General features: G+C 36.6%; 2 protein-coding genes across 10 annotated transcripts in view; one reads left to right on the top strand and one right to left on the bottom strand.

The window, feature by feature from the left end:
- GPR160 (G protein-coupled receptor 160) overlaps positions 1–14,377 on the top strand; it is a 43,830-nt gene extending 29,453 nt beyond the window's left edge. Inside the window, exons 2-3 of the mRNA XM_066241894.1 lie at positions 3,638–3,749; positions 6,489–14,377. Of these exons, the coding sequence (XP_066097991.1) occupies positions 6,559–7,566 (1,008 nt within the window). The 5' untranslated portion in view covers positions 3,638–3,749; positions 6,489–6,558 and the 3' untranslated portion in view covers positions 7,567–14,377. The remainder of the gene's footprint in view (positions 1–3,637; positions 3,750–6,488) is intronic.
- The window catches only part of PHC3 (polyhomeotic homolog 3), an 81,470-nt gene continuing 71,803 nt past the window's right edge, over positions 9,842–19,508 (bottom strand). For 8 of the 9 annotated variants that reach the window (XM_066241881.1, XM_066241884.1, XM_066241883.1 and 5 more), the window contains one exon: positions 9,842–18,436. In XM_066241881.1, coding sequence (XP_066097978.1) covers positions 18,282–18,436 — 155 coding nt within the window. In that variant the 3' untranslated portion in view covers positions 9,842–18,281. The remainder of the gene's footprint in view (positions 18,437–19,508) is intronic. The other variant, XR_010726912.1, reaches the window with a different exon arrangement.

Genomic DNA, 19,508 nt, shown 5'->3' with positions numbered 1-19,508 from the left:
TGGCAAATCGAATATAACATATTAAAAATATAATACATCATGATCAAGTGGGACTCATCCCAGAATCTCAAGGATGGTTCAACATACGTAAAACGGTTAACATAATACACTATATCAACAAAACAAAGAACAAAAACCACATGATCTTATCAATAGATGCAGAAAAGGCATTCGATAAAATACAACACAATTTTATGTTTAAGACTCTCAACAAATGGGTATAGAAGGAAAATATCTCAACATGATAAAGGCCATATATGATAAATCATCAGCTAACATCATATTAAATGGCACTAAACTGAAGGCTTTCCCCCTTAAATCAGGAACAAAACAGGGTTGTTCACTCTCTCCACTCTTATTTAACGTGGTGCTAGAAGTTCTAGCCAGAGCAATCAGACAAGATAAAGAAATAAAAGGCATCCATATCGGAAAAGAAGTCGTAAAGGTATCACTTTTTGCAGATGATATGATCCTATACATCGAAAACCCCAAAGAATCTACAAAAAGAGTACTAGAAACAATAAGCCAATACAGTAAGGTCACAGGATATAAAATTAATATACAAAAGTCCATAGCCTTTCTATATGCCAACAATGATATATTAGAGAACGAACTCAAAAAAATAATCCCCTTCACGATTGCAACAAAAAAAATAAAATACCTAGGAATAAACATAACAAAGAATGTAAAGGACCTATATAATGAAAACTACAAAGCATTGTTAAGGGATACAAAAAAGATACAATGAGATGGAAAAACATTCCTTGTTCTTGGATAGGAAGAATAAATATAATCAAGATGGCCATATTACCCAAAACAATATACACATTTAATGCAATTCCCATCAAAATTCCAATTACATTTTTTAAAGAAATGGAACAAAAATCATCAGATTTATATGGAACTATAAAAAACCCCAAATAGCCAAAGCAATCCTAAAGAAAAGGAATGAAGCTGGGGGCATTACAATACCTGACTTCAAACTCTATTATAGGGTCACGACAATCAAAACAGCATGGTATTGGCAGAAAAATAGACACTCAGACCAATGGAACAGAAAAGAAGGTCCAGAAATAAAACCACATATATATGGTCAAATAATTTTTGGTAAAGGGGCCAACAACACATAATGGAGAAAAGAAAGCCTCTTCAACAAATGGTGCTGGGAAAACTGGAAAGCTACGTGCATAAGAATGAAACTCGACTACAGTTTGTCCTCTTGTACTAAAATTAATTCAAAATGGATCAAAGACCTAAACATAAGACATGAAACAGTAAAGTACATAGAAGAAGATATAGGTTCTAAACTCATGGACCTTAGTTTTAAAGAGCATTTTAGGAATTTGACTCCAAAGGCAAGGGAAGTAAAGGCAAAGATAAATGAATGGGACTACATCAGACTAAGAAGTTTCTGCTCAGCAAGAGAAACTGACAACAAAATAAACAGACAGCCAACTAAATGGGAAATGATCTTTTCAAACAACAGCTCAGATAAGGGCCTAACATCCAAAATATACAAAGAACTCATAAAACTCAACAACAAACAAACAATCCAATAAAAAAATGGGAAGAGGACATGAACAGACACTTCTCCCAGGAAGAAATACAAGTGGCCAACAGATATATGAAAAGATGCTCATCTTCATTAGTTATTAGAGAAATGCAAATCAAAACTGCAATGAGATACTACCCCACACCTGTTAGATTAGCTATTATCAACAAGACAGGTAATAATAGCAAATGTTGGAGAGGCTGTGGAGAAAAAGGAACCCTCATTCACCGTTGGTGGGAATGTAAAGTAGTACAACCATTATGGAAGAAAGTATGGTGGTTCCTCAAAAAACTGAAAATAGAACTACCTTATGACCCAGCAATCCCTCTACTGGATATATACCCCCAAAACTCAGAAACACTGATACGTAAAGACACATGCAGCCCCCATGTTCACTGCAGCATTGTTCACAGTAGCCAAGACATGTAAACAAGCAAAAAACCCTTCAATAGATGACTGGATAAAGAAGATGTGGCACATATACACTATGGAATACTACTCAGCCATAAGAAATGATGACATTGGATCATTTACAACAAAATGGTGGGATCTTGATAACATTATACAGAGTGAAATAAGTAAATCAGAAAAAACCAAGAACTGCATTATTCCATACGTAGGTAGGACATAAAAGTGAGACTAAGAGACATGGACAAGAGTATGGTGGTTATGGGGTGGGGGAGGGAATGGAGGGAGAGGGGGAGGGGGAGGGGCACAAAGACTAGATGGAAGGTGACGGAGGACAATCTGACTTTGGGTGATGGGTATGCAACATAATTGATTGACAAGATAACCTGGACATGTTTTCTTTGAACATATGTACCCTGATTTGTTGATGTCACCCCATTAAAATTAATAAAAAATTTATTTAAAAAAAAATAAATATAGATGAGAATTCAGCTGTCTGCTATTGAGCCAGATACCAAAGCAGTTTGTGAGATGTGAAACAATGCCACTATGCTCGTTACATTTTTCAGTTTGAGAGAACATAGTAATTTTTCATTTTAAAAAACGTGACTTATGTTTACATGCAATAAGTGTCAAAAGGTCCTATAACCAAACTATGAGAACTGCTAGTTTTTTGTTTTTATTTAGATGATTAAATTTAACAAGTGACATCGGTCAACTAGAGCATATAGATTTTGGGCAAATATCTCCACATCATTTGGGCAGTCGATTATGTTGTATACCCATCACCCAAAGTCAAATCATCCTCCATCACCTTATATTTGTCTTTATGTCCCACCCTTCCCCCAATCCTCTACCCCTTCCCCTCCCTCTGGTAACCACTGCACTCCTATTTATGTACATGAGTCTCAATTTTATGTCCCACCTATGTATGGAATCATACAATTTTTAGCTTTTTCTGATTTGCTTATTTCACTCCGTATAATGTTATCAAGGTCCATCCATGTTGTTGTAAATGATCCAATGTCATCATTTCTTATGGCTGAGTAGTATTCCATAGTGTATATGTGCCACATCTTCTTTATCCAATCCTCTATTGAAGGGCTTTTTGGTTGTGTCCATGTCTTGGCCACTGTGAATAATGCTGCAATGAACATGGGGGTGCGCATCTTTATGTACTAATTTTTTTTTAATTTTGGGGGTATATATCCAGTAGAGGGATTGCTGGGTCATATGGTAGTTCTATTCTTAGTTTTTTGAGGAACCACCATACTTTCTTCCATACTTTACATTCCTACCAACAGCGAATGAGGGTTCCTTTTCTCCACAACCTCTTCAGCACTTATTACCTGTCTTGTTGATAATAGCTAATCTAACAGGTGTGAGGAGAACTGCTAGTTTACACCCCAAAACTTGTGGGTGAAAACTGCAGTCTAAGCAAGACTTCTTTAGAGGTCATGTTACATGCACCCTGTCCCAGGGTCTTTGCTGGACTTTTAATCTAAGTATCCTCTTTCTTCCTATTGCTGGAGAAAAGATCTTAAGCAATTAGTTATTGGCTCTAATCCCACAGCAAATTTCAGTTTTTCTAAACAGAGATCTGGAGCCAATTATTCCAAAATGCAGTCACTAAGAGCTATAAATAATGGTTATTTTTATTTTCTGTCTTTCACACAGAGCTTATTCGTGTGGCATTTTGGAATACTAGGATCCAAAAGTAAGATCATTGAAGGCATTAAACTGAAATAAGATGGTCATCAGCTGAGAAAGACCTGCTGGAGAAAGCAAAGTAAGTATGTGTGTTGTTAGGAATTAGGGTGTTAATAAACAGAAGAGCAGAAACTGGTCAGTGAAAAGAAAACCCGGTTTGCTGCCTTCGGGCCTTGCTAATACTTCTAAACTGGTCAAACCACAAAGCAAGCCCAAAGGTGCCTTGAAAAGGACTCCCACATGAACTTCTTAAGTTGTATGTGTTGATTCATAAGTACCGTAGTTTTTGCTCCCTAAGACACACTTTTCCCCAAAAACGAGGAGGGGAAATGCCCGTGCATCTCATGGAGCAAAAAATATGGTATTTTATTAAATACTTTAACACTCCATTTGGTTCAGAATATTTTCTTTCTTATTTTCCTCCTTAAAACCCTAGGGGTGTCTTATGTCAGGTGCGTCTTATGGAGCGAAAAATACAGTTAAAAAAATTTGTTTAGGAAAGGAACCATATCTTATAAATCTCTGAATCCCTGAAGTTAATGTGAACATTTTTTCAAGGGAAAATTCAGGAGGAGTGGCCTATCAAAGGATTTTTGTCTTGTCTGGGGTTGGGTTGGGGGTTGGGGTGGGTGTTGTTTAAGGCAGTGGTCCCCAAACTTTTTTGGGCCACGGACCAGTTTAATGTCAGAAAATATTTTCACGGACTGGCCTTTAGGGTGGGACGGATAAATGCACAAAATAAAATTATGCGACCGACGTAAAAACTGGTATTTTTAAATATAATTGTCGAACTTACGAGACAAGCATCGAGTGAGTCTTAGACGGATGTAACGGAATCTGGTCATTTTTAAAAATAAAACATTGTTCAGACTTAAATATAAATAAAACGAAAATAATGTAAGTTATTTATTCTTTCTCGAGGGTTGGGGACCACTGGTTTAAAGAACAAAATCTTTCAATCTTGAATACTTTTAGTGGTTTATCGAGAACATAGGGTAAAAAGTGATGGCTTGTAGCTGATCCTCCTCCACTTCCTGCACCTTTGCTGACTCGGCCTGGCCCGTTCCTTCCCTGTAGACTCTCATCTCTCCAGGTGCCTCACCTGAAAGATCATATCTGGAAGATAAATCTTTCTTGCCTTTACCAGTGTTTCCATTATTTCCAGCTGAACCTTCCATATCTTTGAGCTTCAGAGATTTAATCTGAATGATGATCCTGCAGCTAAAACATATTTGAAAACTGCTATACTAGAGGGCCCCATTAGCACTGCATCTATTTCACAGACAGAAAGACAAAAGGAGGGGTGGATGGGTAAGGTTAACATCATTTTGAGTCAGTGGGACTCCCGTTAATAGCTATCAGTGATTGTTCTGGGGATTAGCTACAGGCTGCTACTTTTAGCCTGTGTTTCTGTTTCAGTAGTTGAAAGTATTTTGTCTTTTTACACTTACTAACACTTGTACTTATGGAAGTTTTAGTAATTTATATATAACATTTTGATTTTGGAACTGGGAGTTCTGAACAATCAGTATCTAAAAAAAATGACCCAAGTCTACATATTAATTCTTCATATTCTGTATTTTTGTTTGTTTGGGGTTTTTTTTTGTTTGTTTGTTTGTTTTTTTCTTACAGAGACAGGGAGAGAGTCAGAAAGAGGGATAGACAGGCACAGACAGATAGGAACAGAGAGACATGAAAAGCATCAATCATTAGTTTTTCGTTGCGACACCTTAGTTGTTCATTGATTGCTTTTCATATGTGCCTTGACCGTGGGGCAGCAGCAGACCGAGTAACCCCTTGCTCGAGCCAGCAACCTTGGGTCCAAGCTGGTGAGCTTTGCTCAAACCAGATAAGCCCTCGCTCAAGCTGGCGACCTCGGGGTCTCGAACCTGGGTCCTCCACATCCCAGTACAACGTTCCATCCACTGTGCCACCGCCCGGCCAAGCCATATTCTGTATTTTTTTTTTTTTAACAGGGACAGAGAGAGGGGTAGGAAGGGATAGACAGACAGGAACAGAGAGAGAGATGAGAGGCCTCAATCATCTGTTTTTTGTTGTGACACCTTAGTTGTTCACTGATTGCTTTCTCATATGTGCCTTGACCATGGGCCTTCAGCAGACAGAGTAACCCCTTGCTCGAGCCAGCAACCTTGGGTCCAAGCTGGTGACTTTTTGGTTTTGGGGTTTTTATTGCTCAAGCCAGATGAGCCTGCGCTCAAGCTGGTGACCTCGGGGTCTCAAACCTGGGTCCTCCACATCCCAGTCCAATGCTCTATCCACTGTGCCACCACCTGTTCAGGCCTGTATTGGTTTATGAGAAATATAAATTCCTCTCAGATAATTATTTGTGGAAATGATTGGATTAAACTAGATTTTGAGAATCGAGGTGTTTGTCTTGTAAAGTTTTAAAATAGAGATAGAATCAGCTCTAGACTGATAGCTCAGTTGGTTAGAGCACTGTTCCAAAGCAGAGAGGTTGCTGGTTCGATCCCTGGTCAGGGCACATATAAGAACAGAACAGTGTTCCTGTCTCTCTTTCTCTTTCTTGCTAAAATCAGTCATTAAAAAAAAAAGTTAGCCTGACCTGTGGTGGCGCAGTGGAAAAAGCGTCGACCTGGAATGCTGAGGTTGCCGGTTCAAAACCCTGGCCTTGCCTGGTCAAGGTACATATGGGAGTTGAAGCTTCCTCCTCCTCCCCCCCTTTTCTCTCTCTCTCTCTCACTCTCTCTCTCTCTCTCCCCCCTCTAAAATTTAAAAAAAAAAGAAGTTAAAAATAGAATCAAAATAACATCAAGATTTTTTTCACTTTTCTTTGCAGGGATGGAAAATAAAATGAAGAAGTATTTTATTCTATAAGTCAGCAGGCCTTCTGAAGTTTAACTAAAAATATGACTGCTCTTTGTTCTGAGAACTGCTCTTCTCAGTACCAGTTACATCAAACAAATCAGCCCCTAGGTGGTAACTGTCTGCTAGTCTTCATTATGCTTGGGAAAATATTACTAAACATCCTCACACTGGGAATGAGAAGAAAAACCACCTATCAAAATTTTATGGAATATTTTTGCATTTCGCTAGCTTTCATTGATGTTTTACTTTTGGTAAACATTTCCATTATATCCTACTTCAGGGATGTTGTACTTTTAGGCATTAGGTTTACAAAATATCACATCTGCTTGTTCACTCAAATTATTTCTTTTACTTATGGCTTTTTGTATTATCCAGTTTTCCTGATAGCTTGTATAGATTACCATCTGCATTTCTGTAAAACCAACTTTCCATTTAAGAAATTATTTTATTTCTTTACAGTAACTGTAATTTGGATTTCAGTCTTCACTTATGTTTTGGGAAATCCAGCCATCTACCAAAATCTGAAGGCACAGAATATTTATTCTTATCAATGTCCTTTCTACGTCAGCATTCAAAGTTACTGGCTGTCATTTTCAGTAGTGATGATTTTACTTATGGTTTTTATAACTTCTTGGTCAGAAGTTATTACTTTGGTACAGGCTATTAGGATAACTTCCTATATGAATGAGACTATCCTATATTTTCCCTATTCATCCCACTCTGGTTATACTATGAACTCTAAAAAAACACTGTTGCCCAAGTTCATTGTCTGTTTTCTTGGTACCTGGTTACCATTTGTGCTACTTCAAATAATTATCCTTTTATTTAAAGTACAGATTCCAGCATATATTGAGATGAACATTCCGTGGTTGTACTTTGTCAATAGTTTTCTCATTGCTACAGTTTACTGGTTTAACTGTCACAAGCTTGATTTAAGAGACATGGCATTACCTGTGGATCCATTTGTCAACTGGAGATGCTGCTTCATTCCACTTGCAATTCATAATCTCGAGCAAATTGAAAAGCCTATATCAATAATAATTTGTTAATATGTTTCCATGTTAAAATGTACAACTATGATAAGAATCATAACTTTATAAACCAGAAAGAATGACAACTCAGGACATAAAAAGAATGAACTGAAAGCCTCCCTCAGCTTTCCCCGTACCATGTTCATACTTTTTCAGAATGTGTAGTTGGGGGCTATGATACTATCTTTTTGTTTGTTTCTTAACAAGATAATTCCAAGAAAACAATTTTATACCTGTTCAGCAAAACTGCATGTTACAAATGTTAACACAGAAGTGAATGAGTCAACATTTGGCCATACTGATGTTGATGTTATCCAAAAAAACTATGGGATGCTAATTGTTACATAAATCGAGATTCACTGACAACTTTGATACAAACTTAAACATTTTTATTAAATTGAGAGCAGATAAATCAAGATCTTTAAAATGATTTGTTATAGTCTTCAAGGGGAAGATTAACTCAATTTAAATTTAGCTAATTAAAAAAATACATCTCTGTTCTTAATGTAAATATTTCTGGAAGCAAGGTTTCAGTGAGTTATCTTACAGAACTGGGAGTAGTGACAAGGTCTCTTTCCATGGCATACCAGATTTATTTTCAGTTGCAACTTACATGTCACTTGCATGTCATATCATAATTACATTGGCAGTGTGTCACCGTAAATTAAGTAGGGTTCCTTATCTTCACTGTTGATCTTTTGGGTTGAATAATTCTTTGTGGAGACTGCCCTGTGTATTGTGCGATGTTTAGTAGCATCCATGCCCTCCTCCCAGTAGATGTCAGTGGCACCTTCGTCCCTAGTTATGACAATCAAAATAGCTGCAGACAATGCCAACCTCCCCATGGTGGACAAAACTGTCCTGGGCTGAGACCTACTGGAGTAAAGGAATCTGGCAAATAATGTGAAGTCACTTTGTAAATTAAATTGAACTACATGGTCATTGTCTAATACAGAAGTAGTCAACCTTTTTATACCTACCGCCCACTTTTGTATCTCTGTTAGTAGTAAAATTTTCTAACCACAGTAATGGAGATTTATAAAGTAGGGAAGTAACTTTATAAAATTTATAAAGCAGAGTTACAGCAAGTTAAAGCACATAATAATAATTACTTACCAAGTACTTTATGTTGGATTTTCGCTAAGTTTGGCAGAATAAACCTTTATAAAACAACTTACTATAGCTAAATTTTTTTATTTATATATTATACTTGGGTTGCTCCGCTACCGCCCACCATGAAAGGTGGAACGCCCACTAGTGGGCGGTAAGGACCAGGTTGACTACCACTGCTCTAATCTGTCAATGTCTAAACCTGACCCTCTGAATGTATTGCTTTCTAATTGGCCATAACATGGAACTGAAGTATTTAAAATTATATTGCACTTAATTAGTAGAAATTTAATCTGCAGATTTTAAATCAGGAAAATTTATAACTATTTCAAACCCCTTACTAAGATTTTTGTTTGTTCACTTTAAGAGTATTTTCCATGCCTCATAAGCTTAAATTAAAAAATGAAATTATTCAATAGACCAGCCAAATGGAAGAGGCTTTTATTTGTAAAGAAATGAACTTAACAGCTGGCCTACAATATATTATGGAATTATAAACAATATAAATAAACGATCCTGTAGACCCACTAAGCTTCCATCCAGACCCACATGAAGCAATGTTACAACAATATGTGAAAATGTGCAGGTAACACAGGTGCAATTACAAGCAAGTTTAAGCAGCAGAGTATAAGGTGCTTTAATTTAACAGTTAATGTTGCCACCAACAAACATTTGAATGCTTAATTTTACTTCACTGAATACAGACACAACAAACAGGAAAATCTAAAATTAATACACGTGCTACTTGTTAATATCAAAGTGCCTTATCATTGTTTTAAAAAAATACACCAAATGGACAATCTTTTTACATAGATCATGGTGTGCTCTTAAAATGCAAATTTAGCTTCATTTTCAGGTTATACATTTGAAAACTGTAGCTATAGACACCAATCTAGGAACACTAATGCTAAGAGTGCTAAAACTATTTAATTTCCTGTAAGGAGGACTTTAATACAATATCCAATGTAAAGAATACATCTATATATAAGTTTAACATTTGTTTTCTGTAAAGATAAAAAATGTGTTTTTTCCCCTTGGTGATGCTCAGTTCATCATGGGTAGATGAGCTTTTGAGGTTTTAATATCAAAGTCCTATTTTAGAACAATGTGAAGAACCAAAAGGAGTAAAAAAAAAAAAATGAGTTAATGTGCTGGAAGCATCAAATATTAATCTTTTTTTAAAAAAGCAATTTATCACAACAATTTGCCTTTGTGAAAAACAACAAAAAATGTAATAAGCAAGAGGCCCGAAATGGTTGGCCTCCGTGTCAGTCATGGCAGTCAGCATCCATCCCGCGCTGCTGTCTGCAGTTCCAACCCGCGCCACCAGCCCATGCCGGACTTGGAGGAGAGTTTTGGGGATCTGCTTTGGGACCATGCTTTTGAATAAGGTGATTGGGAATCTGGTTGTATTGGAAGTTAAATGTCCAAAATTATACCATCCTTGCACACTCCACTGACTTTAAATATTAAGAATACATATACAAAAAGTATTTATGCAATATATAGTATATTTTAACACATAAAATATTTTTAATTGGGTAAGTTGAAATTAAATTTTAAACAGTGCCATGGAAAATAATTTTAAACCCAGACTACTGGTTACTTGGATGTCAGTGTTCCTATTTTTAATGAATTTGTTACAGATTCTAATCCTAACATGTATTTGGACATTTTCCTGCTATAAGAACCTATGACTGTGGGTCTTGGCCGGTTGGCTCAGTGGTAGAGCGTCAGCCTGGCATGCAGAAGTCCCAGGTTCGATTTCCGGCAAGGGCACACAGGAGAAGCACCCATCTGCTTCTCCACCCCTCCCCCTCTCCTTCCTCTCTGTCTCTCTCTTCCCCTCCTGCAGGGAGGCTCCATTGGAGCAAAGATGGCCCGGGCGCTGGGGATGGCTCCTTGGCCTCTGCCCTAGGCGCTGGAGTGGCTCTGGTCGCAACAGAGCAACGCCCCGAAGGGGCAGAGCGTCGCCCCTAGTGGGCGTGCCGGATGGATCCCGTCGGGCGCATGCGGGAGTCTGTCTGACTGTCTGTCTCTCCCCGTTTCCAACTTCAGAAAAATACAAAAAAAAAAAAAAAAAGAACCTATGACTGTGATGCATAAAAGGTCTTTTTAATATTACCTATTTTCAGGCCCTGGCCGGTTGGCTCAGTGGTAGAGAATCAGCCCAACATGTAGATGTCCCAGGTTCGATACCCAGCCAGGGCACACAGGAGAAATACCCATCTGCTTTTCCACCCCTCTCACTTCTCTCTCTCTCTCTCTCTTCTCCACCCCTCCTACAGCTATGGCTTGATTGGAGTGAGTTGGCCCCAGGTTCCATGGCCTCCACCTCAGGTGCTAGAATGGCCCCGGTTGCAATGGAGCAAGGGCCCCAGATGGGCAGATCAATGCCCCCAAGTGGGCTTGCTGGGTGGATCCCGGTTGGGGCACATGCAGGAGTCTGTCTCTGCCTCCCTTCCTCTCACTAAAATTAAAAAAATATATATTAGTATTTTCTTTTTTTTTATCCTTATAGAGAATGTTAGTATCAAGCAATCTGTTAATGTGTAAAGCTGTGACAACAGGAATTACAATGTAATTTGCAGAATCCTAAGGTGAGAAGGACTCTCTATCCAGTTAATGACCCCACTCAATGCTTACTCCCCAAATATTTGTCAAATTAATTAAACATGTAATTCTTGGATGTTTACTACTTCTGCCTTTTAAAGGAAACCCTTTTACTATGTGATATGTGCTTTCTAAGAAGGATATTTGTAATAAAATTTATTTTATGCAATCTTTCTTGCTTTAAAAATAAATAAAAACCCAAACAAAATTTAAAAATAACAAAGCCATTCAGTGATCTCTTGCGATTTTTCAGTCTTAGATACTCATTTCACTGTCAACAGTGGGTGTACAGCTTCAGTAGTTGAAATGAACAGTAACTCAGCACCAGCTTCTCTCTTTCATTCTGACATATACCTTGCATAGCAACTCAGGAATAAATGTCAAAATAATTCTTAGGAACATGGGCTGTCATAGCAGCCTCAAAATATAAATCCTTAATGTTGGTACCCTTAGTCTTATAACCTAAATGGGCATACAACTGATTGATGTTTAGTATATAGAATGTTACATGAATTGACATGATTCACTCAGACCTCTAGGATGTATCTAGCCTAATCCTTCTGCCAGTGCATGCAAAAATTCCCTCTCAGTCCCATCTATACATTCGTACATTAAGTAATAATAATTCTGTCCAGGTCTGTTTATAATAAAAATTTTGTTTGGGAAGTTCTGTTTACTTTTAACCAGTTCCTTAACTCATGCACACTGCACATAGTAGGCATTCACATGGTTTGCTAAATGAGTGGATAAATGTCTGAATGATAATGCATATGTGTTCATATATTCATTCCGTGGTTAACTAGCATTATAAAAATGTACTCATTTGCTTGTCTGTCTGAATTTTCTGCCTTATTCCTTAGTCCAACTAAGACTAGATGACCCAGGAAATAACGCTTAATAATTATTGTTTAGCAATAGTTCTGACATATGAAATTAACCGTGAAAAAGGAAATGAGAATTAAGTAGAAGCAACTTAAAAACACCCCACTAGAGGCCTAGAATAATCGTTTTAGAGCTGGGAGGAACCATAGAGATAATTTAAACTAAAATCAACATTTCGAATAAGAGGAAACAGGTTAAAAGCTGCCTGGAGTGTCACACAGAACTAATTCACCAAATGAATGTAAAAGCCCAGTCATTCATCAGATTAATTTAGTGATTGTGTTCATCTATTACTTAACTATTGAAGAAGATTACTTAGTACTACCTAAAGCAAAAAGAATTATGACTTTTACCACAACTCTAAACAAATATTTTAAGCAATGGATACTCCTGGTTTGCTTGAGGCAAGACTGCAATGAAAAGTTCCTTCTTTCTAAGCTAGGTTGCAGTTTATTTCACCCCCAGCCCCACCCCCTCAGAAACACCAACTTCTTCACCTCCATCACTTAAAGCTCCAAAAAGCATGGATTTAACACTGATAATATTCCCTAAAGTATAATTTATAAACCAGTTATGGTGGCTACTATCAATCCTTAAGAAGATTACTGGAGTCAATTTAAATAGGTGATTTAAAAGGACTTACTATATTAAATTTAAAACTATGCCATGTTAGCATAACTTTTAAATTTATAGATTGTTTTTCTTCCAAATTAAGATTCACTCATTACTTTCTTTTAAACAATACATTTAAAAACCTTTGCACAGGTTTTCTTTCTTTGGATTCATATTTATATTTACGCCACCAGTATCACTGAAAGCAATTGTACTTCAAAGACAATAGAAAATACATTTTTCTAGTGTACCTCCTCTCTAGCATCTCAGATTAACACTGTCCTCTTTAAATCAAATCAAATGTTCATAAACTATAAAAATGGGAAAATGAAACACTTGTGGAAAACATTTCCCAAAGGTTCCATAAACAGCACTTGAAAGGTTCATGTGTTAAGAGTAGAATGGGACAGTCCTCAGTAGAGAAGCTGGGCTTCAGATCTGAGCAGGAGGGAGGCCACTCCCTTTTCATGTATGTGGACTAAAGTGAAAGTCCAGAAAAAGCCAAACATTTTGCTCTGGTGGTAAAAATTACATTTGCCTTAGTGCTTTACAACTTGCAAAAAAAAAGCTTTCTCATAGTATTTAACATTTTTTTTTATTGAAGAAATGGCTTGTATTGCTGCTCTGAAGAAAATTATATAGTGATACATTTTCTGAACTTCTAACAAAAGAGGAATATCTTCCCAAAAAATTAAAGTGTACAGCTTTTAATAGGTTAAATTATAGTAAAATTGCATATTTATTTTTCCTAATGCTGTATTTGTGCTTATAAAAATTGAATCACAATCTTTAAAGATAAAATCAAATGTTCTAAATAGATTCATAAAATACCAATATTGACAAATGTGAATCAAACAGTTTATTTCATGATCCGCACTACTGTGCATCAAAGAAATAGAGGTAGGCTTGTGTTTACTGAAATCCACACTGATAAAGAGAAACTTACAGCTCTTAGTAATCCAATTCTTAGTCTGAGACACAACCTAGCAAATAAAATATAATCTTAAAAATGCTTTTCTTTATAAAAATCTACAAGGTTGATTCAACTGTGGTATCTGAAAGTGAAAATTCAATAATTCTGATATTATAATGATTAACCTTTGAGTTTTTGACATATTTTCCAACTGTAATAGTTGTCACCTTTTTCAGAAGTAAAAGATCACTAACATGTATCACTGGAACTTTTAATATGCTCCTAAGAGCAGGGTCACTTTAAAGAGTGAAAGAATTGAGTTTGATTACAGGTAAAGCTTGACATACTAAAACTATAACCTGTTATTGCTATAACTGAGATCCAACCATTACAATGGATTATTGTGAACTATCGAAGGCCATATCTAGACTACACAACCTCACTCAGTTAAATGTGCTATCCTCTTGGGTCTGGAATGCTTTTCCTCCCGTTTGTCTCCTCCACTTCCAAAACCTCTCCCCTAGAAAATGCACAGGAAACAGATTGAGCAAACATTGTGCATAGATGGGCCAGTTTCCACTGCCCTAAGGTTTCATTAAAACATGACTGTTAGGTATTAGAAAGCCCTGTCCCAGTTACCTCACTAAACTTACCCCCCCACCACACACACACACACACACATACACACACACACACACACACACACACAAAAATTAGGTAAAGGTCTCTAAGAAGAAAGACTTCATGCTGAGTTTTCCCAGGGCTAGAGGAGGCTTAGGGGAGGTCAGGGGTGAGTAAGGCTCTTTCATGCTATCATCAGGTAGTGCTCAATGCCAGCTGTACACATGCAGCGTGTGTTCTTGCCATTCACTAAGGGTGAAGATCTTCAAACCACAAAATATAACCAGGCTGTTTTGGAATGAATTTTAGATCTTTAAAACGTCCAGTCAGGGATTTCATCCCCTTGATAGGCTGTGAGGATACGTCATTAATATACATCTATAATAGTTTACTCTTTCCAAAATTGTTTACATAAATGTAAATAAAACCTAAGACTATACAATCTATATATTGCCTCCCTATCACACTTGGGCCATGGTGGCACCATGCAAATGCAAATAGTGGGACTTAACTTTTAATTGAACACGTCAGTGATACGGGATACTATGACAGATTTCAACCTAACACTGGTACTTCAATAAATGTCAGGCTGTAATTTCACACTGGATATATGAAGATAAGCTATGTCAAAAATTATATAGTCAAAGGCATGGGCATAACAATACTTCTTTCATACAGTTCTAAGTGTTTCAACACCCCAGGAAACAAAAAAGTTGACTACTTAAAATAATTTCTATTTAAAACTAGCTAAAACATGAATATTAACTTCAAAAGTGCAGAAATTTTTTCAGTGTTGAAGTGGGATAAACTAACAAGTGGCAGGTCTCTTGTCTGCCTCTCTTGCATTCTCAAGTTTCTTCACTAAAATTCCTTCTTCCCAGTCCACCTTCTCTACTACTAGGTGACAGCCCTTACAGTGGGACTAAGAAAGTCTGTTTAGAGGATGCCACAGCAAATTAAAAGTACCATCTTGGAAAGAGTTAAATGCCACTTAAGAAGTGACAGGTTTTGGGACAGCAATCTGTCTCATACTATACTGACTTTAATCAAAGCTTCATAGCTGTGTCAGACCCACCCTATACAAGGCTTGATGAAAATCCACGTCACGTAAAAAATAATTTTTACAAAAAATAAAATAAAAATAATCTTTACAAACCAGCTATCTTATCTTGTTTACTTTCTTAGAAACACATGGCTTAAAGCAAATAAAATTTCAAACCTGTAGCGTTATTTTTTTCCCCTCATTGGAAAAAGAGTGCATCAGTTTAAAGTTAGAAAATGCCAACTTAAGTAACAAAGGCAGGAAGAACTAACCATATCCCCTTTCTTCTTGTCCTTCCCTCTCCTCAATCAAAATCCTAAAACAATAACATGAAGGATAGTGAAAATAACAGTCCTCTTCCCACCCATATCATGCTAAAACTGTGCTTAAAGCTCAGGAGAGAGGTGAACACCCACTGTTAGCGTTTAGTCATCTTGAAAGAAACAGCTGTATCAAAGGTAAGAACCAAAGCAAATGAGCCATTTCTAAATAAAATGACTCACTTGAAAAAACCAAGTTTATCTTCTGGTATGTTTTGAGTGGGGACCATAGACGATCTAGACTATCATTAAGATTATTATAAGATTTAAGATTATAAGGTGCTCTCAAACGGAAAACCCTCTTGTAAACTTTCATGGATACTTAACACGGTGCTAGGCACGGCTTTTAGTAAGTACATAATGACTGCTATTAGAAGAGGGTGTAAATAAAAGGAGAACCTATAACAGTTCAAAGCTAACACCTTGAAGGCTATAGATAATATACTTATGGGAGGTAACCACTATTGTAAGGGAACTCAATCCCCAAACCATCAATTTTATATTGTTTGTGGATTATCTATGATAAAGTTTTAATTCCAGGGAGATTTTTCTTTGTGCCCCACCCCCAATCAGTGGACCATTTCCTACTAATGCTTAGCCTGTACCTGTGTTCTGAAATACAACATGAGGGAAAAAGTCAAGCATATGACAACTCTGTCACTATGATTAAATGCTAATAAATGACAAATTGACTATAGAGTACCTACCTTTACTTGAAACTTTTATCCAATAATTAAAAATGTGATGTAAAGAAATAAGTAACATAGACTACAAGTTATTGTAGGTCTGAAACATGAGCCTTACACTATATTACACATTCTAATCCTACATCTAACTATTAGTAAACATCTTTTTTAAAAAAAATACTACACAAAAGAATCCCACAAAGCATACATTCAAACAAGAGGCATCTAAAGATTAAAAAAATTACCCGCTGTATTTTTGTATAAAAATAATCAACATTCTCTAATGTACACAAAGCCAAAAGATAAATATCTGTGATGTCTTTAATGACATCCTTAGTCTTCTACTAGCTCAACATAATCTTGTTGAAAAGAGCAGTGACAATGACTGAAACCCACGGATTCTCTCCCACATTTGCCAAATATCTATGTATATTCCTTTGATTACTAAAACATTTCCTTTGTATGGTACAGAGAGATGAAAAACGCTTAAAACAAATTTGTGATATAAATTTAGCTACAAAACTCTCAGGGCTCCCCCAACAATTTGTTCTAGTGTCATAACTCTAAAGAGCATTAACTGTTCAGTGAAATGTTTTGCTTTAAAATTCCCCCCCCTAAACCATGTACATACAAACTTAGATCTCATTATCCAAGAGACACCACTTGGTAAGTGCTTTGCAGAAAGCATGCAATGGTTTAGGTAAGGAAAAGGAATATGTTTTCTAGCTAGACCCATCATGTTCATTAGAAAAACTCCAAAGGTCAAACACATATATCTGTTACAAGCTACTGCCTTGCCAGCAAAGGTTGTATGTACACTGGTTCCTAAGGTTATGCCTCCATCAGTACAGAGAAATAGAGATAAGAACGATAATATGAATCAGTATCTTCTGGGAGTCAGATCATTTGTATCTCAGTCCATTTTATCAACCAGTTTAATGGCTTCCCCTCCTTTTCTAGTATGCAAATACTGGGAAAAATACTTCTGCAGAATATTGATGCTATCTGAAATATTTCCATTGTATAATGTATCCCTTTGGGTAAATAAAGAGAAACATTCATCACTCCTACACCAGAATTTCTCAACCTTGGCACTCCAGTACTGACAGTTTGGACCACATAACTCTTTGTTGGAGGGCTATCCTGTGCGTTATATGCATGTATAGCAATATCCCCGTCCTTGGGTGTAAGATATCAATAGCAACCCTCCCTCACTCTCCAAGCTATGAACCAAAATGTCTCCTGGGCAGCAAAGAATGACCTTTGTTGAGAACCACTGCTCTAAATGTACAAAAATGAAGAAGAAAATTTTCTCAGATACACGAAATTCTAGGTCAAGTTTGAAATAGTAACCAAAATTTGACCTGTAGATCAGTATTACTCATGCTAGAATGCAATCCTTCTTTATAGACAAAGCAACTTTCTAACAGACATGGTTTTTTTAAAATGCACATTATCCCATTGCATACAATTCCAGTGTCACTGGATTCCTAAGTTATTCCTAAATCATCTCTCAGGACAACCCATAGAAAACTTATAGGGTAGAAAAACGTATAACAGAACAGGATCAAAAGAGGAGAAATGTAAATCATTAAATTACTTTTAAAAGAGTTCTTTATATTAATGATAAACATTACTTATTAAAAAATTATCTACTATAACACGTTTCTTTGAAAAATATCATGGCCCTCTATAACAAGTCTTTCAATGCTGTATGTAACCTATAAAATTAAAATTAGCCAATGTTGGCTAATGAAAATGTATGATGAATTATTATATCTGTAGAAGAAATCTCAGCTTTTGATGTGGAGATCCCAATGTGCTTGGCTATCCACCACAGTAAGCGATAATATTCTAGGCCAACTTCAGCCTTTACCTTACAAGTTCGTTTAAGAAGGGTAAAACTGCTGTTATCTCAAAGCCTCACGATCCTGTTAAGATTCCTTCAGAGAGTTGATGCGTGCACAGATCTTTAGGGCTGGGCCTAGCTTGATATTCATTGCACTCATAAGATGGTCTTCTTTTAGCAGGAGAAGGGCCTGTCCATCAATCTCCTGTGCTCTGAACTCATCCGCGATATCCTGGCAGCCTGAAATTCGATGAAAGCAAAGAAGTTAGAATCAATAGACAACAACTAGATGTCACTCCTATAGTCACAGCTGTGCTCTCACTGGGTCTGAGAATGTAAAACACAGGCTGAGCTCTCATTGGGTCTGAGAATGTAAAACACAGGCTGAGCTCTCGTTGGGTCTGAGAATGTAAAACACTGGCTGAGAAAAAAATGAAGTTTATTTATGGCAGTCTTGGGTTCACTCCTGAAGAGAGTATTTCTTTGCATTCTGAAAATAAAAATTAATATAAAATCCAGGTAAAGCACTTTACTGGGAATTCTTGTTCTAAAAATAATATAGAAATAATTAGTAAGAGTCAGGTAAAATGTACAGATTGATCAGTCTAGATTTAGTATATCTTCACAAAAAAGACGATGCCACACATATAACGACTTTAGATTAACTAGATAAGTTTAGATAAGTTTATATCTCATAAACTTATCTTTCTATAACATATCCTTCACATACAGGTACAAAGGAATAAAATACAATGTTCTGTCATTTAACGATTTAGAAATATTTTCTCATGTACCAGAGTACCATTTTCATTATCACTTGTGCCTTATTTTCATTTACAACCTTCAACTGGCAAGCACATCTACAACAGTTTTTTTGTTCACTCAGGACAGAACCAATCCATTAGGATTGTAGTATCGCTCACTTGCTCGCTCTACGGCAATGCTGCTGAAATGTATTACACTGCTAAACTCATAATTTCAACTTCAAATCTTAATAACATTGGGCTCATCTCCACTTCTGAAACATCAATTCATAATTGAAATTAGGAGCTTGCTGTCTAATCTCTTGCCAAATAACCAATATTTTAGCTATCAATCTAAACCAGGTGCTTTATCCGGTAACAAACACAATGTTAGCATCTACTTTAACCCCAAATGTTTTTATTATCTACCAAATTTTGCAGTCAGGTTACTCACTAAACTTCGCCACTAAGTATAAAGAAACTAGCAAGTTTCTTTTTTTTCCCCCCTTTTGTATTTTTCTGAAGTTGGAAACGGGGAGGCAGTCAGACAGACTCCCGCATGCACCCGA

This window comes from Saccopteryx bilineata, chromosome 8, assembly GCF_036850765.1.
Source record: "Saccopteryx bilineata isolate mSacBil1 chromosome 8, mSacBil1_pri_phased_curated, whole genome shotgun sequence".
In the NCBI taxonomy this organism is placed as follows: domain Eukaryota; kingdom Metazoa; phylum Chordata; class Mammalia; order Chiroptera; family Emballonuridae; genus Saccopteryx; species Saccopteryx bilineata.
Note: the sequence above shows the minus strand (reverse complement) of the source record. Positions and strands in the feature narration are given on the sequence as shown.